The sequence below is a fragment of the Chelonia mydas genome, chromosome 9, assembly GCF_015237465.2.
Source record: "Chelonia mydas isolate rCheMyd1 chromosome 9, rCheMyd1.pri.v2, whole genome shotgun sequence".
Classification (NCBI taxonomy): domain Eukaryota; kingdom Metazoa; phylum Chordata; order Testudines; family Cheloniidae; genus Chelonia; species Chelonia mydas.
Window position 1 is genome coordinate 41443831 of NC_057855.1, and position 23277 is coordinate 41467107.

Consider the following 23277-nt stretch of genomic DNA (forward strand, 5'->3'; position numbering starts at 1 on the left):
GTCACAGAGCCTGAAGATGAAACAAAATGTATTTTATTTATTTATTTATTTGTTGTGACAAAGTTCCTCCTCTACCTTGGTGGGTCTTGCGCTTATTGGCGGATTTGCTCACCTCGGAGATTCATGGCAGCCCTCAGTTTGGCCGTTTTCGTGAACCCACAGTCCAGGTCAACTCCTCCTGTGTCTGACCAGGAGTTGGGAGGTTTGGGGGAAACCTGGTTCCAGCCCAGGGCCCTGTGGAATGCAGCTGTCTAGAGTGCCTCCTGGAATAGCTGTGCAACATCTACAACTCCCTGGGCTACTTCCCCATGGCCTCCTCCCAACATTTTCTTTATCCTCACCATAGGACCTTCCTCCTGGTGTCTGATAATGCTTGTACTCCTCAGTCCTCCAACAGTATGTGTTCTCACTCTCAGCTCCTAGTACCTCTTGCTCCCAGCTCCCCACACATGCGCAGGAAACTAAAGTGAGGTCCTTTTTAAACTCAGGTGCCTTGATTAGCCAGCCTTAATTGATTCTAGCAGCTTCTTGATTGGCTGCAGGTGTTCTAATCAGCCTGTCTGTCTTAATTGTTTCCAGAAAGTTTCTGATTGTTCTGGAACCTGCCCTGTTGCCTTACGCAGGGAAAAGGGACCTACTCAACCTGCAGCTAATATATCTGCCTTCTATCACTCTCCTGTAGCCATCTGGCCCGACCCTGTCACTTTATATGATCATAGCATCAGTCCACCTGTTAGTAGAACATACAGAGACCCTCATTATAGATGCAAATTGATACTTCACTTTAGCCATCTTTGCTGAAGCAGCAGCTAATTATTTAATGTTGTTAATCATGTGTCTGCTCTAAATGTTAGACTATATTTAAGTAGAATTAATTCAGAAGCCCACTGGAACCTAATCCTGAGTCACAACACTAATCCAGATTTGCCTTATCTGCTCTCTAGGATCTATATCTGGGCTGGGAAGTCAAGCTCTCACCACTTTACTTAAGATAACTGTATCTTGTGTTTTATTTATTGTATTGTGGTGGAGTTTATAGCTGAATTGCACATTGCATTAAAAGAATGTTAAGGCTGCAAAGTCAAGCGCGCAAAAGATAGGAAATGCCAGAATTAAGAAGGTTGGCTGTGCTGCTTGAATTCAGCCTGTTATGCGTACACATTGGTAGTCTTTAATTCCATTATCACATAGTACTGTTTCCACAGGAGACCGCCCTTATTCAGTTCACAGAATGGATGGTGCTCAATGAATGACAATCTGATATTTCTTTTATCCTCATTGTTCAGATGTGGCCTTGTGCCTTATTTATTGCACACTGTTCAAATCCTGCTATGAGGACAAAATTATTAATTTCCTCATAGGCTCTTCTATAGCACTCATTACTGTATTATGAGTGCTTCACAAAAACTGATGGATTTCTTTTCACAACACTCCTGTGAGGTGAGGAGGTAGTAGTATCCACATTTTGCAGATGTGGAACTAAGCACAGAGAGACAGTAAGGTCAAAAGTGTGCACTAATTTTGACTGCCCAATTTTAGATGCCTAGGACCTGATTTTCCAGAGTACTTAGCATTTTATGGCACTTTATATATTCAGAGCAGAGCCCCCACTGAACATAGTTGCCATTGTACATGCTTAGCACTTCAGCAAATTAGACCCCAAATGTCCAGAAAATGAGGGAACACAGTGGCCACCTGTGAAAGTTTTGTAGTATGTGACTGGTTGAGCATCACATAAGAACTCAATGGCAGAGGTAGGGATAGAATCCAGTTCTCAAGGGCAGCATTCAGCAGCCTTAACCATATGACCATGCTTTTCTCTTCCTGCAAAACTCTGCCTCCTTCACTATATACCTTCCAATTTCTGCAACAAACGAGGCAGGGACCCTACAGATAACAATTTCCTTCACTAAATGGCACTGGATCATCCATTGTTCCCCACTCTCCCATCCCTTTCCCCAGCTCCTTGTGTGATCTCAATATTCCTCTTGCTTTTCCCTTTCTCATACTCGTTTCCACTCCCCCCACCATCAGCTCCTATTCAATTTTCTCCACTCTCCCAACTCTTTCTTCCAAATTTCTCTCTCTCTCTCTGCTGTTGCCAGCCCCTGTCTGGCTCCTGTCCTCTCTGCATTTGAATCAGAGTGGCCATGTGAGTGTCAGGAGCAACAATTATAGGAAATGTCCTGCCACTGCAGCACTAGGCCAGAATTTGCTCAGTGCAGATAAAACCTTTGGAGAAGTTAGCTGCCAAACTCTAACAAGGCTCTACTGAGCATGGGCAAACTGAGATTTTTTTCCCCCAAAGGTTTATAATTTGAGCGGGAAGTTTTCCATAGAAGCAGCAAAAGGTCATGCCTGCCAAATTCCAAGACCACCCCAAAGCATGAAGGTGCAAGAGCTTATCAATAAAATGATAAAAATATTTTTAATGTGGCCGAAGATGTATTTTTCCCTTACTTGCACTCTGGGAAACAGCTGAACTTTTTGCTGAAACTTTCAAAACAAAAAACTCAATGTCAGGCAGAGACCCAGTATAGAAAATGTCAACCCAACCAGTTTGGAAAAGTTGCATAAAACTGAAAACATCATCTTATAATAGAAAGCATCAGGCAGCCTTAACTATAGGCAGTGCCACTGGCTCCACCTATAATAATTGTACAGTGGATGTTGATTATACTTTTTAAAAAGACTGTGTATTTGATTGCTTCTATATTACTTATTTGATGTATCTTTAAATATTCTTAAACATGAAAAACATCTGGTTTGAATACACAACTTTCTTATACTGAATACTGTCTGTGAAGGAGAACTATTAAATAACAGAGAGAGGATAAGTTACCTGCTTATAGTTACGTGCGTTGTTCCACTGACGTGTCAACCAAAGCTTTTGTGGCTTTAAGTTTAAAAATGTATATGGTGCCATTTCTACAAATCTGAACTTTCAGAGTACTGTTTGTGCTTGGGTGCAGAAGGGCTCAGGATATTTGTAAAGGAATAAGTGCTGTTGATTCAAATCCAGCCCAGGTCAATAAAAACCAAATGTTGTTACTGTATGTTCAGCGAACTATGCAAAATAGGTTGGAGGTCTCAATCTAATTTGCAGTGGGATAGGTATCTAAATCACAGAACATCTCATACAGTGGACACTACTTGACAATAATATTGGAGGTGTTGAGCACTGAGCACAGCCACCAAAAATTGGATGGACGTGGAAATTGAAGTACCCATCGGATTACTGAAGGGACAGTGTAGGGAAGCTGACATTATAGAAGATGTTTGGTGGATAGGTAGAGGGTATCAGTCTCCAAGAATGTTAACTTGCAGCTTTTCACAGATTTAATTCACATGTATAATTGTAAAGGTGAGGAGAAAATATTGTACTTCCATGCCCTGAAGTGGAACCAAAGAACATGGATTTATGCAAGGATGCCATCTTCAGAGAGCATCAATTGCCTGAGAAATCCCTTTGCTTTAGGTGCATTCCACTAGTACTTTATTCTTCACATGGGTAGCTGTTATGTAGCACTTGTGCATACTATACTGAGTTTTCTAGACCAGAATCTGTTTTGTATTAAATTAGCTATCTATATTCATAAAAAGACATTTTATGGAAGAGTAATAGTACACATAAGGTTGTGATGTAACATCATACATAAACACATTTGTTTGCCACACTTACAGGATAAAAATTAACAAATATGAGTAAATCAGTTCTCTAACTAAAGAGAGAACTTTTACTGTGTCATTTCACCACTTCACCTTTATAACATTTTTCCTTCAAAATGTAGTCCAATTCTTTATTTCAATCCAATGCTTAAACTATTATCCTTTTGCAGATACTTGAAAAGGCAGCTGAGATCGCAAAAAGCAGTGAGAATGCTGGTATGGCAGTAAGTATCCAACCTGAAAATAGCATCTTCAAGATTAGAAAATCCCAATATCCTATTTCTCTGCCACTTTATGCTTGTATTATTCTAATAGAAAATAAGTATATGTATTCAGGTAACATTAAAACCCTCCAGGTTTTTTGTTTTGTTTTTGTTTTTGTTTGTTTTTTAAATAACCACCCACTTTTGTGGGGCTTACCCTTTCCTTCAAATCAAGCATATACTTTCTGTATTGGACACTAGTCAGGCTACAGAGTGGACAAGGGATGCTGTGGCTGAATATATTTCATGGATTATACCTCATCCATGTCTGAAATTTGGTTTCATACAGCATACAGATTTAATAGTTAGTTGTAGCAAGATAATCTGTCTGGTTATCAGAAGCTTCCCAATAATGACCATTTTTGAGCTGGATTGATCTTTGACAACAATAAACTCCTTAATTTTTTGTATACCCGTGGAGATATTTGATCTTCTAAAGGAGGTGAACAGTTCTGGAACAGAAGTAGTACTTTTAATATGAAGTCTTTAACCTGAAATTGCTTTCTTAATACATACCCTAACGTTGAGGGGCAAAAATAAAATTAAAAAATACAGAAAACTACAACTCTGCTAGTCCTCCAGTCTGCTACTGGAAAGTACCTGTTCATAGAATCATAGAATATCAGGGTTGGAAGGGACCTCAGAAGGTCATCTAGTCTAACCTCCTGCTCAAAGCAGGACCAATCCCCAGATCCCAAGTGGCCCCCTCAAGGATTGAACTCACAACCCTGGGTTTAGCAGGCCAATGCTCAAACTACTGCGCTATCCCTCCCCCCTACTGAGCTATCCCTACCCCCTAAAACATCATACAGTTCTCAGTAAGCAGAATACAGAAGTTAGTCAACAAGTACATCAAGTGTAAATAACACTTAAGAAAGCACTTTAAACATTATGCAGTGTTCAGAAACACTGAAAACTCATAACTTATTCTGTTATAAGCAACTGAATATGTAAATGAGATTCCCACTTACACAGCAGAATGTCAGCTTGACATTATTTGTAATCAAGATCCTTTTATTTATTATCTTTTAGAAGCATGAAAACTGCTTTCTTGAATAAAGCTTTGTTACAAAATCACTTTATTTTCAAGACTTTCTTGTTTACTGTATATTTCGACATAAGAACAAAGCACATGCTTTTCTTAGTTCACTGAACAAACATTTCAATTACACCAGCTATTTTAAGTCTATTCTCTTAAACAGTTTGTTCTTAAATGATATTTTTGCTTGAAGATATTTACTTAAACACAGTGCAAAGCTCAGGCACTCATCCTTTCTATTAAGAGCTAAATTTGAAAGCAGTAATGTATGTAGCATTTGAATTATTTTGTCAACTAGGAACTCTCTATGGAATGTTACTATGAAGTGAAACTATTTACGATACAGAAACAATATTTGTCTTCAATTTGGCCTATAATTTTAACTGAACTTTTACAAGGAAGGAAAAAGGTTTTCATGCAAAAAGAATACCACTTGAAAAAAAAATCTGAATCCACTCTAATTTCACAAGATCCAAGGAAGTTTCCATACTAATTGCTTAAACAACTCAAGTTTTCAGGTTGCTTCAGAGCTTCATATAATACAAAATGAAAATAGATTATTAATGTATCTGCATAGAGTACATCTTTGTCTAGAAGCAGCAGCTTCTATCACATTTAATTATGTGTCTCTGTGGCTTTCAAATGATGGTGGTCAGCTTCATTTTTTTCCTTGCAGTTTCTATAGTAAGGATGCATCCTCTGACCCACGTGTCTTTCAAATGAAGATACATTCTTAGTAAACCTAATTTTTAAAAGTAATGTTAATTTCCAAGTTCTAGTAATCAAAGTTATGTTAACTGTTAACCTTTTATAATAATTGACATGGGATAGTTAAGCACTGGAATAAGTTACGTAGGGAGGTTGTGGAATCCCTGTCATTAGAGGATTAGAACAGGTTAGAAAAACCCCTCTCAGGGATAGTATGTGTATACTTAATTCTGCCTCAGTGCTGAGGGATAGTGGATGACTTCTAAAGGTTCCTTCCCACCCTACGTTTCTTTTGATTCTGCGTTAAAATGAGAATTGTGAGAATAAGACAAATCTGTATTAGAAAACTTAATGTGTGTTAGTATTTACATACAAAACCAGTCTTTTTTTGTTATAGTTGGAAGTGCATCCTTAACATTTGATTTTAATTTGACTTTTACCCTGAATGCCATGGCACTATTTATCTGACAAATAAATGGGAAAAATATTTGCTGTCAAAACAAGAATTCCCCCATTTAAATGGGAAAACAGCAATATCGCCATCTAGTGTTGTTTATGCAGAAGTATAATTTTTTTTTCAAATACTTTTGTAAATTGAATTTAGAGTCTGCTGTATAAATATGTTCTGCCATCACCAGACATTTGAGGTCTGAAGTAAAAGCCTGATAATCCTCCCCCTGTGATCTAAGAAATGAATCCAATTCACTTAATACTGCTGTTCTCCTAATGTAGCTTTATCATACACTGATTAGCTTGCTCTAATAGTCTGAGTCCTGTATAACATAAGTTTGGTGATTCTTGAACTTACTTTGCTAACTTTAATTTACCTAGGGTCGAGGTGGCAAGAAGTTCTATATTGAACTAAAAGAAATCATGGAAAGGGACCCCTTGACCCAACTCTGCGAAAATGAAATGGATCTTATTTGGACTTTGCGGTATGACTGTCGTGAAAATTTCCCACAATCACTGCCAAAACTGCTGCTGTCTATAAAATGGAACAAACTTGAAGATGTTGCTCAGGTAAGGCAAATGGCAAAGGCAATGTAAAAATATGGCAGGCAAATCATGAGCAAAATTTTTCTTGTACACAGAAACATTGAAGTGTTGTGCTAAACTTTGGTTTATAAAACTAGGCATTTAGGCTATTGATTTCAGTGGAGGTTGGGAGCCTAATGTGAGACAAATGGCAAAGGCAATTTAAAATTATGGGATGGAGATAGCTGTAAACTGGGCCTTAACTCTTTTGCTTTCAAAGAACCTATGTCTCGAGCCAGATTTTAATACTAATTTAAAAGTTAAACATGAAAAACCAGTTCCCGAGCACTTTTTTTCCTCAAAAAAAAATCAGGCAGACTGTGTGCTTGAATCCCCTCTGAGTTGACAAAGCTTTCAGATTACTTCTAAGGGGACGTAATCCATAATCCACCAACAATTGGAAAGGAGAGCGGTAGACAAGCCCAAGGATGCAAAAGAGAAATAAGATTGACACAGTTACATTGTTTTATTCCCCTCCACAGTTTCTTTAGTTCTCTCCATTTCCCAAATTTAGGCTGTGATCCTAAAAACACACATCTGGTCAACTTTGAGCATGTGCCTAAGCATTTCCAGGACCAGGGCCTTGATTAAAACTGCAAGTCCAAAAACTTAGATTCAGGATGACTGTACTTTTTCAGGTGGTAAAACCTTTAGAACTTTGTGAAAAACTGATTGTTCAAACCAGCTGATATATAGTTATTGAGGAGAACAATTCATTTTCAATTAAATATCTTGCTACAAAGTATAGTGTCACTCACTTTAGTGAGACTACTTGCTTGAATAAGCTCTTTCTAAAGCTGCAATAGAGATAATTAGGGGCTTCAGGTTTTGATGTTAATGTCAAACTAAGATTTGCCAAACACATTGTGTCATTCTCATTTTAGTTTCAATCTATCAGATATATAGGTATACGAGTCTGTTTTATTACTGTGAGTGGTATGTCTACATTTTTCACATCATCCCAAATAGAATCCTAGTCCTGTAATGCTTGTTGAAAATAGGTAGAAACGTGTGAATCTCCTCAGTTTGCATAGCAATGCACAATTGGATTCATGACTAAAAAACTATACTTTGCCAGTGTTTAGTATTAGTGGAGTATATAATTGCCCTGAATTCTGTTGCTATATCCTCGGAGTTATTGAGATGAACTGATACTTGTGGAATTCTAGTTTCTGAATGAAATGTTTATTTTTCTGAGGTGATTATAATGTGAGATCCTCTGTTATGGAGCTATCTAGTAACAGAGATCATTTAAATTTTTAAGTTGTGGAACAGTGTTGTTTGTAACTTTTGTATAGGAAAAGTATATGGATTTCATAGTCGTCATAATGTTTCTGTATCTCAGACTGATTTGTGTAAATGTAGCAAATATAATGGATTTCTGTATTTTCTCTTGAATTTTGCCTAGACCTTCTGTGTACTCAAAAAGCTTACTATTGCAGTGGGCAGGGCAAAACTATACAGACCCAGACAGCTTTAGCAGATCCAACACTCAGTGTAACAGAGAAACAGATACTTGCGGCAGTATGTTTGTTTGCTTTTATTTAAAATTTACTGTTACTGGAACCATGCATTGAATGGCACTTGTGATTTTAGAGACCATCACACTAAGGTTGTATCTGTCATCTGTGGGTATATTTGGCAGTATTATAGTAAGCTATCATACTAACCTACCATACTAATAATTTGAAAGAGAAACTATTTACTTTTAAAATGTTTGAGCTAAAAATCAACTATTTTTTTATTGAGGATAATGATCACAGTATAAACATGTGTTCCAATTAGTATCTGAATCTAATCTGCTACTCCTCCACTTATAAGTATAAAACTTTAAACCTTTTTTTAGGAGACTGGGAAACCCATTCATCTACTGTGTGGAAACACTCTCACCCCCAAAACCATCACCAACAACAACTTTTGTCAACTTTACTCATCATGTGGCCCTTTTGATTGGACAGTCCAGTTAAAAACTTAATGTTACCCCAGGGTCTAGGTAGCAAAGAGCCTAAGGAGAACTTATGCACTATTCTGAAAAATCTGTTTTCTTCCATTATATCCTTCTTTCCAATATGCCTTAAGTTACTCTTGGAGCTATTAAAGTAATTTGATTTTCACCCTCTAAACTTGCAGTTGAATGGCTTACAGCAATGAACTCCAAATTAGTCATATGCATCACCCACTGATTCTTCACCCACTTGCATTCTTTTGTACACATGAATTCTCTCACATTGTTTATTCATTCCAATATGATCTTGCACATCTACTGTTCACTTAAGCTTTTGACTTGTTTTTACTTAGTTTGTTAAGAATATTTAAGCAGGTATAAAAATGAGAATGTAGGGAAGGGGCTTTGGGGTATGCTCACCACAAGTCAATGCCTAAACAATTATAGGAAATGAATTGACAGGTCCACATTACTTAAAATATTTTTTTTATTTGGAAATAAAGATTAGAGAAAAATAGATTAAATGACATTATGGCACTTCATTTTAAAAATATTTTAAAATGAAATGCCTAAGATAATATAGATAACCTTGTGTATTTTAGCCATTTATCATGTATCTTAATGTGCACTTTCTTGAAGGAATGTGGTATTTCTCTTTGCTAATGTAGAGAAGGGGATGATTTGATGATTGAGTAATGTATTTTGGCAGCCTTAGTAAGCTATATTTGTGAGGAATACAAAATTCTTCTTCGAGTGCTTGCTCCTGTCCATTCCATTGTAGGTATGCATGTGCTCACGTGCACAGTTGTTGGAGATTTAGCCTTAGCAGTATCCGTAGGTCCAGCTGTGGTGCCCCCTTGAGTGCTGCGCTTATGCATTGGTATATCAGGCGCCGCCAGCCCTGCGTCCTCTCAGTTCCTTCTTATCTCCTGTGATGGTTAGTTGGAGTGCCTTTCCTTGCATAGCAAGGGCTAGCGATTTTGTCTCTTCTGACTTTGAGCCTTAGGGCCTTGTAAATAGTGGTTTATAGTAGTTAGTGTTAAGTAGTTAAGTGTAGTTAGGAGTCAGAAGTTAAGAGTCCCAGTGAGGACTTCTCCCTAGGTGGGGCATGCCCTGGTCTCCAGGGTTTAAGCCCTGTGTGGACTGTAACAGGCCTATGCCTGTAAGTGACCCCCACAGCAGCTGCCTCAAGTGCGTGGGGGAATCACATGTGAAGGACAAGTGTCGTATTTATAAAAAATTTTGACCCAGTATTCGGAAAGAGCGGGATATTCGTTTGTGGGTTCTCCTCATGGAGGCTGCCCTGTGTACGGCTTCTGAGCCATCCCACCAAGACTCGCCTAGTACCTTGTCCTCGGTGCACAGCACACCCCCTTGCACCGGGCTCCGCCCCGCACCACTCCCCTTTGTCGGTGCCCAGAAAGAAAACTAAGAACCACAGCTCCCTGGCACTGGGCAAGAAAGGCCACGGGGCATCAGGCAAAGGACCCAGTTTGGGCATCTTTGCCACACCGGAGCCATGTGGATGTGCTTCCCTGGTCGGAGCCATTAGCCCCTTAAAGGATCAACCACTGACCACTGAATAGTAGGGGACCCAAACTTCTAATGGCATCAACACCTTCCCAAGCTCCCCCGGCGCTGAGAGAGCATAGGCCTCTGCCTGAACCGCCGGCACCACACGTGCTGCAGGAAGCAGCAAAGGCTCCCTACCAGGGCAAGCCAGCCGCTAAGACCCCTCAGGGGGCTGTGGAGCACCACCAATCTCCCAAAACAAGGCAGTGCTCTTCATCTCTGTGACACAGATTTCCGGCGTCGCAGCCCAGATCCTCTGGGGCTCACCCTCAGTCACTGGCACCATGATCATGGTCCCCACCATCTCAACACAGATTGCCTGGGGGAGGCACCAGTCTCCATTCCATTGGCACCGTTTGCCCTCCTGCTGGTTGTTCTCCTGGCACAGATCTCAGTCGCATGCCCCATGGGAGCACTCCCCGTCGCGATTCCAGTCCCCCCAGCTCTGACAGTGGTCCCCTCGATACTGGCATCAATCCTCCCACTCCAAACACCTGTCTCCAGCAGCGACAGTCAGCAGGCAGACAAAGGCATCGATGGCCCCACCGTGGTCACCAGAAGGGGTTTCTTGTGGCACGGAAAGGCAGTTCAGCCCTCCGCCAAGACTCCACCGGCGTGAATGGGCACCTGAGGCGTCGTCGATGTCTACGGCACCACCTTGGCAGCATGACCAGTGCAGTGGCCTTACTGGAGTGCGTGGGACATGCCAGCGATGACGATGCCCCTTTTACACCATTTATCTGGCACTGCCTCGGAGCAACAGCTGGCGGCACTGGGCTCCGTGCATGAGACCTGCTCAGAGGTCGGGCTAGAGGAGACAGTGACCCGAAGCCTACCCCGGGCGGTACAGTCGTTCTCATCTCTGGACGAGGCGGTCATGGGACCCTTGAGGGCCAGCCCACCAGACAATTTTTAAGGAACACCAGGCCCTGCTTCAACGGGTGGTCGAGAACTTGGGCTGAGAGGTGGAGGGGATGGCCGAGCAGGCAGACACCTTGTTCAATGTCCTCTCAACCTCTGCTCCGGCACATGTTGCACAATTGGGTTCTGTTCCCGCTGCTTCCTAATCCCAAAAGCAAAAGGACACTACATCGCCACATATAACACTGACAAGACCTACTGTCTCACTACCACATGGATATATGCCTTAGAAAAAGGTGTTTTCAGACGGCAGATTAATTTTTAAAAGTGCCTATATTTTAATTTAATAAAAGCAAAACAGTATTCTGATAATATGATCACTTCTTTTCAGAGACTTTTGTAGATCTATTTCCTCAATTATTCGAATACGTGCTCTAGTGTTTCTTGTACTAACAGATCTTTATTCATTTATACTTGGTCAGGGCTAGATCTACCATAAGGGATAAAAATAGCAAGGGCAGTAAAACATCACTACTTCTACTAATCACTCATAGGTGACACTGAGCTAGAAGTGGGTCAACTTTTGCTATTTTAATAAATATTTCATATTTTCAAATTATAGAAATACATGTCCCTTAACCAGTTTGAGAAATAATGCTTCTGTTTGCAGGCATATAGCAGTTTAGATCAATACTGCAGCTGTAGCATGAATTAGGGAAGGAGGATAGTCTTGTGATTAAGGCAACTGGAATCAACTCCCAGTTATGTCACAGCCTTTTTATGTGACTTTGGGCAAGTTGCTTAATCTGTCTGTTCCTCAGCTTTGCATCTCTAAAATGGGGATCTACATTCCCTTTCTCCCCCCCTTTGTTAGTCTTGTATATTTATGCTGTTATTTGTGGACCAGTGCAGTTTTTTCCTGTGTGTATATATACAAGTGCCTAGCACAATGGGATCCCGATTTGGGACCTCTAAACATTACGATGAAGCTTATAAAGACGAAATGTATATTTTTAACAAAAGTAGCCCTAAATTGTGCACCTTACTGGATGACTAATTTCAACTAATGTCCTCTCAGCCTCTACCCCGTCAGTGCATGACGGGGTCCTGAAAATTGCCAAACCCCTCTGGCAAACCCCATCATCCATCCCTCCCACCTCCAAAAGGGCCGAAAAGAAGTATGTCATCCTGGCCAAAGGGTTCAAGTATCTTTATATCCACCCACCTCCGTGCTCGCAGCCAACGAAAAGGACAAGTAGGGGCACACTAGTTCAACTCCCAGAAATAAAGAGGCCAAAAGACTGGACCTTTTTGGGGAGAAAAATTTATTCAACAGTGATAGAGACAGGAGCTTCAGTTGTGGCCACTCTTCCTCCTCCTGCTCACCCACACAGCCCAACCCAGTGAAGCATTCCGGGGGCCAGAAGCCCTCATTTTGAAGGTGCGCTTGAGAGCAGCGTCCCAGTCAATTCCCCAGATGCACTTTGTTCTTTCCTCGACCACCTTAATCCCTACTGTTCAGCCTAGTCACGGGTTACCTCGGACCGCAGGGTACTGGACATAGTATCTCGGGGCTCCTGCAATTTTCAGCCATGTTCCCCTCCCCCCCCCCCCCGGTCCCTTCTAACGAGCACCTCATCGTCCAAGAGGTCGAAAACCTCCCACACCTGGGAGTGTTGGAGGAAGTCCCTCAGGACATGAAGGGAAAAGGGTTCTGTTCTCGCTGCTTCCTAATCCCAAAAGCAAAAGGCCACCTACATCGCCACAACAAGTCTCTCAGAAAGTCGAAGTTTCGCATGATCTCCCTGGCCTCCATCTCCTCCCTGGATCCAGGAGACTGGTATACTGCCCTCAATTTGAAAGACGCTTATTTCCGTATTCCAGTGTCACAGACATTTCCTCTGTTTCTTAGTGGGTGGACGCCATTTTCAATTCACGGCTCTGCCTTTTGGCCTTTCATCGGCCCTGAGGTTGTTCACAGAATGTATGGCACCAGTAGCTGCTTACCTGAGGTGTTGAGGGATCCAGGTCTTCCCGTATCTCAACGACTGGCTTATCAAAGGCAGGTCTTGGGTGGAAGTGCAGAGGAGCCACAATCTGGTATGTTCCACCTACCGCAACCTGGGCCTGTTAATAAATAAGAAAAAATCCACCTTAACGCCTGTCCAGCAAATAGAGTTCATTGGGGCAATTCTCGACTCCATGCGAGCCAGAGCCTTCCTTCTGGAAGTGCGTTTTCAGGCCATGTCAGACCTAAAGAACCACCCCCTCACCACAGCTCACACCTGCCTGCTGCTGTTGGGCCATATGGCCGAGTGTACGTACGTGGTCAGCCATGCTCATCTCCATCTCTGGCTTCTGTAACCGTGGCTGGCATTGGTCTATGTCTGCAACAGGCACCACCTAGACCAGGTAGTCAGGGTGCCAGACCACATCAGGTCGTCCCTGGATTGGTGATTGGACCTCGGGTTGGTGTTGGAGGGAGTCCTCTTTGTCATTCCATCCCTATCACTGACCCTGGTCTCCGAAGCTCTGAACCTGGTCTGGGGAACCCACCGGCTGAGCGGAGCACCTAGGGCCGCTAGTTGCGGGACGATCTGGCCCTCCACATCAAAATCAGGGAGCTCAGAGCTGTTCACCTGGCCTGCCAGGCTTTCTTGCCCCACCTCAAGGGCAAGGTGGTGCAGTTCCTGATGGACAATACCGCCATGATATGTATTACACGAAGACAGGTCTTTGGCCCTTTGTCAAGAAGCTCTCCGCCTTTTGGGATTTTTATGTGCTACATGCCATTCATCTGATAGCCGCGCACCTGCCTGGAACCAGGACTGTCTTGGTGGATCACCTCAGCAGGACTTGCTCATCGCTCCATGAGATGTTCCTCCATCCAGAGGCGGTCAGCATAATTTTCCAGAGGCGGGGGACTCCCCAGGCGGACCTGTTTGTGTCCGGGCAGAACAGGTGTTCTGTTTAATGCAGGGGATGGACACGGTTTCCCTGTCAGACATCTTTCTCATTCCTTGGTCAGGGCCACTGATGTATGCCTTTCCACCAGTGTCGATGATTCATAGGGTCCTTGTGAAGATCAAGCAAGACAGGGCAAGAATTATTCTAATAGCCCCTATGTGGCCTTGCCAGCACTGGTTCGGAATGTTGTTGAGCCTTTCAGTAGCTGCCCCGCTGGCCAGATCTGCTGTCCCAGAACGCAGGCTTTTGCACCTGAACCTGGCGGCGCTGCACTTGACAGCTTGGCTACCGCATGACTAAGCGCAGACAACAGGCATGCTCAGCCCATGTTCATCAGGTCTTGCTGGGTAGCACAAAACCCTCCACCAGAGTGACTTACCTGGCCAAATGGAAAAAGTTCACATGCTGGGCCTTGGAATGGTGTATTTGGGCAGAGCAGGCCCTGCTGCAGGAGATCCTGGATAATCTGCTGCACCTCAAATTCCAAGGTTTGTTCCTGTCATCGATCAAGGTCCACCTGGCCGCTATCTCGGCTTTCCATCCTCTGTTCCATGGCAGGTCAATTTTCACTCACGACATGATGGCACGGTTTTTGAAAGGTCTGGAGTGTCTGCCTGCACATCTGGGATCCTACCCCCCGGACCTGAATCTCATGCTGTCGAGGCTCATGGGGCCTCCCTTTGAGCCTCTGGCTTCCTGCCTTCTCCTGGGAGGTTTTGTTCCTGGTCGCAACAATGTCGGCCCGCAGAGTATCCGAGATCAGGGTGCTCACTTCAGAGCTGGCCTATACGGTCCAGCTGCGACCGCACCCAGCGTTTCTGCCCAGGGTAGTTTCCAGTTTCCTACTGGCAAGGACGTATACTTACCCGTCTTCTTGCCAAAGCTGCATGCGTCAGATGAGGGGCACAGGCTACACACCCTAGATGTCAGGAGGGCACTGACCTTCTACTTGGATAGAATAAAGCCGTTCCATAAGTCAACACAGTTGTTTGTTGAGGTGGCAGACGGAATGAAAGGTCACCCAGTGTCTGCTTGGAGGATTTCGTCCTGGATCACGGCCTGCATCTGCTGCTGCTATGAGCTGGTGAAGGTGTCTCCGCCGGTGATCCTGACGGCATGCTCGACTAGGGCACAAGCGTTGTCAGCTGCCTTCCTGGCACAGCTACCAATCCAAGAGATCTGTAGGGTTGCTACCTGGTCGTCTGTCCATGCATTCGCATCTCATTATGCACTTACCCAGCAAGCTCGAGATGACGCCGGCTTTGGCAGAGCAGTGCTGCAAGACCCTGAACTCTGAGCCCACCTCCATTGATACTGCTTGTGAGTCACCTAGAATGGAATCGACATGAGCAAACACTTGAAGAAGAAAAAACGGTTACCTACGTTTCGTAACTGTTCTTTGAGATGTGTAATTCATATCCATATTACCCCATATTACCCGCACTCCTACCCCTCTGTCAGAGTTGCCGGCAAGAAGGAGCTGAGAAAGCGTAGGGTCGGTGGCACGGATATACTGACACATGAGTGCGGCACTTAAGGGGGTGATACCCTACAGATACCGCTAAGGCAAAAATCTCCGACGACTGCATATGTGGGTGTACGCACACCTAGAATGGAATGGGTGTGAGCAACATATCTCAAAGAACAGCAGTTACTAAATGTAGGTAACTGTTTTTTCTATTCTAAAATGTTTAAGATGTTATTTCCTGCAGGCACACATCCACATGAATAGTTCCACTGAATTCAATGGGAGTTCTCATGTGCTTAAAGTTACTCACTGAGCAAGTGAAGCAGGGGCATACTTCACTGTGAAATATGTATATTCTTTATTGCTCTGTTACATATTTATATTAAGAATAAGAAATAAAGAGCAGATTCTGTCCCCCATGCCTCTCTTAAATCAGGCTTGGCTCAGTGGAGTCCCCTGGAGTGGGAGGAAGAAATCCTCCAGGCCATACTATGTGGCTGCAATAGCATCCACAGCACTTGAACCACACGTCCATGAAGAGGAATGGCTCTGAAATCCACAGAGCTTTGTGTCTACTAGTATTTCTCTCACTCCCATGCCTTCCTTTTGTGCTGAGTCAGTGATAAAGAGCTGAGCTTCTTGGCATTCAGAAGTCAAGGGCTCCCTTGCATGTAGTCCCAGAATCCTGCCACCCTATGCCCAGTGCAGCAGAATCATATTGATCTGCTTTGGATAGGGCCTTCTAGTGGTAGAAAGGTGGGAGAGTTAGCCCCGTGGCAGTGGCTAAATGAGTTTTAAAAATTATAAATCACATTTGGCCCATAAAGAAATATTGTGTGGCGTTCATGAATGTTTTACATGTTTGTACATACCTTCTACGCTGCCTCAGACATGTAGCGGGGACCTTGTGCTGAATGGAAAAATAATTATTAAAAACCTCTTTTTTCAGGATAATATAACTTCATTTTGGATTAAAAACGAAACAGTTGTTTGAACAGGACCCTTACTCGATTAGGTTGTAATAGATCCCATACAGGGGAACTATGCAAGGTCTCAGGCACCACATAAGATATTCATTAAAGGTTTGTCACACTTATGTGGTATATACAGGACCTTGTGTGGTCCTTCTGCACTCGGATCAGTTTCACTCAAACTGCATACACCATGTATTTTAAGAAGCTTTCTTTATCTAAAGAACATTTTGTGCACATAAGACTTCCAGAGCTATACACAGTAAATATATTAGTACAAAATAAAGATAGGAAAAATTGTAGGTTACAGATACTAGCAAGGTGGATAGATAAGCCACTTACCCTCTCTTTGTGAAGCACATTTTAAAAAAATACTGAAGCATTTTGGATGAACATCTGAATTTCCAATTTTTTGATTGGTATTAAAAGGACATGGTCAAATTATTTAGTTTCCTGAACTGAGTTTTGGAAAATAATTCAAATAATAAAGCATGAGTAATGCATCCCAAAATGTATTTAGCTTATTTAATTGCACAGTTGTAGTTTAGTAGTATTGATTATAATAATTCATGTCTTAATAAATATACTGTAGTATATTTTACAAAAGTAATAAAGTATTACTTATGATTCCTCATTACAGGCCTATATTATTAAACCAGTTTAGAGGGGAGAGACTTCCACTTTTGTATGAATTACGAATTCCAAAAATTTGAGGTACAGTAGAACCTCTAAAGTTGTATCTTATAGTAGTTAATGTTTTCCAATGTTAAAATAAATAAATATTATGGCCAAGGACCACCACAACAGCATCAACTAATTCCCTCTGTGTAAAATACAGTAATTTCTTGGCGTTAGAGGTTTGAATAATGTCTTTTACTGGCAACAGACATTGCACTGAGTCTGACATGTGGTGCAAAAAAACAGCTGTTGTCACTAAATGCGATCAAAACTACTTTTCTGGGTGTTTTTAAATTTTGCTATTTGCAGTCAGAATCTAGTCTCAAGAAATAGTGTAATATTTTTAACAGCAGACCATCTTACTGTCATGAATTATTTTAGATGTTCTGAAAATAGCAAATAAAATACTATAGACCAACAGAAACTCTCAGAAAATAATGTAATTTAATTTACTGACTATTTCTTTTACATACTACATTCTTGTAACTGTTACAGCAGAACAATTATCCAGAATTAATTTGTCTTATGTAATAGCCCTTATTGTTGCTGAAGTGCCTCGTCAATATCAAGGGCTCTTACCTTGGCCCAGCAGCAGGATGGGAGAACTTGGTTAAGTGTGGGATTCGTAGAGAATGTGTGCAGAAAGCAGATGCCAGATCCTATTAAACAGATCATCCAAGTTAACCCATCCACTCTCAGTAGGATGACAGGTTTCAGAGTAGCAGCCAGGTTAGTCTCTATCCGCAAAAAGAAAAGGAGTACTTGTGGCACCTTAGAGACTAACAAATTTATTTGAGCATAAGCTTTCGTGAGCTACAGTTCACTTCATCAGATGCATGCAGTGGAAATTCAGTGGGGAGATTTTATATACACAGAGAACATGAAGCAGTGGGTGTTACCATACACACTGTAATGAGAGGGATCAGATACGGTGAGCTATTACCAGCAGGAGAGGGAGGAAAAAAAACCAAAACCTTTTGTAGTGATGATCAAGGTGGGCCATTTCCAGCAGTTGACAAGAACGTGTGAGGAACAGTGCAGGGGGCGGGGAAATAAACATGGGGAAATAGTTTTACTTTGTGTAATGACACATCCACTCCCAGTCTTTATTCAAGCCTAATGTCACCTCTGGGAGGAGAGAAAGAAAAGACAACTCAATTGGGTATTTTGAAACATGCAATAATTTTAAATAAAAATATTGAGTTTTTAATTCAACTGTTTTACTTAATGTGGTAAAGCAGTCTCACTTGGAAAGAATTTGGGATGCATGTGTTCATTACCTAGTGAAAAGCAAGAGTTTCAAACCTATATAAAGACCAATCGGATTTCAGGTGTCATTCAATCCTTTTTTGTATCTCTTCTGGAACCTTAGCAGCACTGAGAGTTAAGAATCCTCACTTCTTGATGTCATGCTCCTGGTATTGTCTTCATGTATGTGAGATTCTAAGGCATGTCTACAATTCAGCAGGGAGATATGATTCCCAGCAAGGGGTAGACAGACTCTCACTGGCTCGAGTTGAGCTATTGTGCCTGTATGGATGTTGCGGAATGGCCGTTGGCTCAGGTTAGCTGCCCAAGTCCAAGCCCACCCAATCCCTGGGTCTGAGCTTGGGCTGGTAGCATGAGCCACTGGCAGTTCCAAAACTTCCACACAGCTATTTTTAGTGTGCTACCCCAAGCTGAGCTAGCGTGAGTCTGTCTACCCACACTGGGAATCACACCTCCCAGCTGCAGTGTGAATATAGCCTTTCTGTCACAGGAATGAGTGCTTAATCTCATTTACTTTTTATGCACTGATTTGTTTTGTTTTGTGTTTTTTAACATGGTTGATATTGAAAAGAGCACATTTTAAATAAAAATACAGTATTTTAGATCTAAGGATTATTAAATGTTTGGAAAACTTCCAAATAAACTTCCCCGTTGTCCTAATTGTTCTCCAGATGTGCTTTTAAAAAATAAATTTAAGAAAGGAAAAATTATCCAGATGTGACTAGTACGTCTGATGTACTTTGACCTTCACATTTTGATCAGCAGATGCTCACCTGGGACATTGAGCTAGTTGGCCTACACTTCCCTCCTAATGCAGATTCAGAGGAGGAAAGTAAACAAGAGCAGGCTGTACTTTTGGAATTTTCTTGGCTCTTTCACAAGTCATCTCTAGCTCTTGCTTCCTCTAAGGTCACATCAGTTAACATTTCCTGCTTTAATAACCATTGTCTTTAATTTTAACAATTTAATGCAGTCATAGTCTAAGTTGTAGGAAATTAATATTTTAAATTATTACTTAAGCTCAGATTTGGGTAGTATAGCGCTGTAATTTTCAAACTTAGTTGCTTAAAATTGAGCACCTAAAACCATATTTGTACATTTTAATAAGTGTCCTGATTTTCAGAGGTACCACTGAGATCAACATTCAGCCATGACGTATCAGCATCTGGGATTTTTATCTTCCTCAACATGTAGGTCCCTGTGCTTTTGATGGTTCAGCGCCTGCATTGGTGCTCTGGCATATTTGTTTTGGTGTTTAAGCGTTGAGGAGCCTGTGCTGTCAATGCTTCAGTACCTGTTTGTTGGTGCTCAGCACCTGCTTTGGTGCATCAACATCAGTATATTTGTAGAGTTCCAGCACAAGTGGTTGTGGTACTTCAGCTCCTATGTCATGGTGCTCCCTGACAGAGGGAAACAGTGTGACTTGATATTCCCATCTCTGGGCTGAATGTCTGGTACATCAGGTAGTTTAAATATACATTTCTGTGGTGAAGCAGTATTTATATTCCAGATAAACTTTGTACTATCTTTCAATCTTTCTGAAGCCTACAAATATCAATTCTTCTCATCAGTCTGTGTTACTGAAAATAACCTCACTGACTGAAACATTGATTTTTTTCTCAGGGATTGTAACATGGGCATTTGAGCTAATTTTTTTTTTTTAATTGATTCTGCATCCCTGGCAACCCTGTCAATGAGATTGCACAGGATATAAATCAGCATGGAATGTGGCCCCTTAAATTTTCAATGATGGCCTTGGATAGTAATTAACATTACAAAATAAGTGCACATTTGGCATATTTGAGTGAAGCCATTCAGCTCTGATCTGACATGCTGTGGAAAGTGGAAATATCACTTTGTGGATAAAAGCATTCACTAATCAGAGCGAGAACATGTAAATTATTTTCATCATTCAGCTTTTACTGAATAAGTGGTCTTATGAAATATTTGTATTATCCTACTAACAGGAAGGGTTTTTAGTATAGATGCTGCTTACCACTAAAGAAAAATTTAAAAAAAAATGTAGTGTTGATATCCCATTTACATTCCCGCTGGGTTGCTGATTTAACACTACCTGCTTTAGACAAGACCTACTGTCTCACTACCACATGGATATATGCCTTAGAAAAAGGTGTTTTCAGACAGCACATTAATTTTTAAAAGTGCCTATATTTTAATTTAATAAAAGCAAAACAGTATTCTGATAATATGATCACTTCTTTTCAGAGACTTTTGTAGATCTATTTCCTCAATTATTCGAATACGTGCTCTAGTGTTTCTTGTACTAACAGATCTTTATTCATTTATACTTGGTCAGGGCTAGATCTACCATAAGGGATAAAAATAGCAAGGGCAGTAAAACATCACTACTTCTACTAATCACTCATAGGTGACACTGAGCTAGAAGTGGGTCAACTTTTGCTATTTTAATAAATATTTCATATTTTCAAATTATAGAAATACATGTCCCTTAACCAGTTTGAGAAATAATGCTTCTGTTTGCAGGCATATAGCAGTTTAGATCAATACTGCAGCTGTAGCATGAATTAGGGAAGGAGGATAGTCTTGTGATTAAGGCAACTGGAATCAACTCCCAGTTATGTCACAGCCTTTTTATGTGACTTTGGGCAAGTTGCTTAATCTGTCTGTTCCTCAGCTTTGCATCTCTAAAATGGGGATCTACATTCCCTTTCTCCCCCCCTTTGTTAGTCTTGTATATTTATGCTGTTATTTGTGGACCAGTGCAGTTTTTTCCTGTGTGTATATATACAGTGCCTAGCACAATGGGATCCCGATTTGGGACCTCTAAACATTACGATGAAGCTTATAAAGATGAAGTGTATATTTTTAACAAAAGTAGCCCTCAGGAAAATTGTGCACCTTACTGGATGACTAATTTAAACTTGTAGGGTCAGATCCCAGAGTACAGCTAAAATGTACAGAACTGAAGTAAAGGGGTGCTGTTTTGAGTTGGGTTAAAGCTTTCATTTATACTGCCCTGATCTTTGTGGTGGTGTGCATATTTTTTCTTTCCTGTGGTCTGTTAGACTGAAGGCTGCTCTGATCGTTTTCGGGGGGTGAAAATCTAACCCAGGATCTGCATAGCAAAGGGGATCCAGACCATGCCCCCTTTTCATTAACCATGTTCTGTAGCTTTAGCTCTATGGGCTATAGCTTCCTTTTCCCACTATGCTGGTAGCAGGGATTGTGTATGGAATTTGAGTACCCAGGTCATCTGCACACCGTTATAGGATCATCCTTCACTGTGGTGTTCTTCCCTGGGTCACTTATGCTCGCAGCCAAAGTGACATTAATACAGAGCAGTCACATTACAACCAAAGATGTGCTGCATAATTTGAATGGGCAAAAATGTATAATATGAAAAGCTTTTTTGTCTGTTCCCCTAAAAAAAATAAAATAAAAAAAAATCGTTAAAAAAACCAAAATTTTTTGTGAAAATTTTTTTCATCAAAATTTTCATGTTTTCAAGAAATTTTCCACAAAACTTTACACTTTTTTTACTGAAATCATTTAGAACATTTATCTTATTTTTAGTTATCTGAATTTTTGTTTGCTAAAACCACTGTTTACTTACTGAAAACCAGGTTTTCAGAAAACAAAACTCCACCAAAAGAACCCCAGAAGGACAGCTGAAAAATGGGAAAATTTTCACAAAATTGTTTTTCTAGTTTTACAACCAGCTAGCCCCATAATCATCTTCTCCTTTTGTTTACATTACTATTCCAAATAATTACCATCAGGAAAATCTGCCCATCTAATTTCTCAACTATATATTGAACAGGTGACTGACTATAGATATTCTTGTTTTTAAAACAGCTTCAGGCTCTTCTTCAAATATGGTCAAAACTGCCTCCTAGAGAAGCATTAGAGTTGCTGGATTTCAATTATCCCGACCAGTATGTGAGAGAATATGCAGTGGGCTGTTTAAAGCAAATGAGGTAAGTTATGGAAATTGTTCAGCTGTAAAAGTATCATTGGGGGGAAATTGCATTCTACTTTTTTTACAAGGGAAAAAAGGACTCAGAATCAAAAATGGTCTAAGAACACATTCTTTCCCACACAAGGATCCCCAAGTAAAACAATACGTACAAACAGTTAAACTCTTTTAGAATGGCCCAGTTATAGTCTAGTCTGGCGGCCCATTAACACCTCAGTAGACTGCCATGGTGGGAACAAAGTTTATGTCCTTCCTTTCCAAGAAGAGGCTGGCAGTGTCCTAATCCCACAGAAAGGGAATGTCTTTCCTCCCCACTTAGGGCATCTACAGTTACTGGGGATCAGTGCTGCAGTGATCGATGCAACGGGGGTCGATTTAGCAGGTTTAGTGAAGACCACAGATCAGCTAAATCGACCACAGATCACTCTCCCATCGACTCCGATACTCCACCAGAATGAGAAGAGTAAGGGAAGTCAACGGGAGAGCATCTCCTGTCAATGCAGCTTGGTGTAGACACCACAGTAAGTCGACCTAAGCTATATCGACTCCAGCTATGTTATTCACGTAGTGTAGACAAGGCCTTAGTCAGTGGGAGAATCACTATAATGTGGGGCCTTTGATGATAAGGAGAAGTACATGGAGAGTGAAATACTGTGAGGATCACAAACCAGCTACTCTGTGCCTGAAAATAGTGGCCCTATTACTCTCTGTACCATTTAATAAAAAGCTAAGATTTGATAGAGTTTTTCATTTCAGTTTCTTCGCAGAGGTAGGTTTCAGAGTAGCAGCCGTGTTAGTCTGTATCCACAAAAAGAAAGCGAGGACTTGTGGCACCTTAAAGACTAACAAATTTATTTGAGCATAAGCTTTCGTG

General features: G+C 41.3%; 1 protein-coding gene across 18 annotated transcripts in view; it reads left to right on the top strand.

The window, feature by feature from the left end:
* The window catches only part of PIK3CB (phosphatidylinositol-4,5-bisphosphate 3-kinase catalytic subunit beta), a 182620-nt gene that overhangs the window by 120207 nt on the left and 39136 nt on the right, over positions 1-23277 (top strand). For all 18 annotated transcript variants that reach the window (XM_043521939.1, XM_043521938.1, XM_043521934.1 and 15 more), the window contains 3 exons: positions 3840-3893; positions 6511-6699; positions 22283-22404. In XM_043521939.1, the coding sequence (XP_043377874.1) occupies positions 3840-3893; positions 6511-6699; positions 22283-22404 (365 nt within the window). The remainder of the gene's footprint in view (positions 1-3839; positions 3894-6510; positions 6700-22282; positions 22405-23277) is intronic.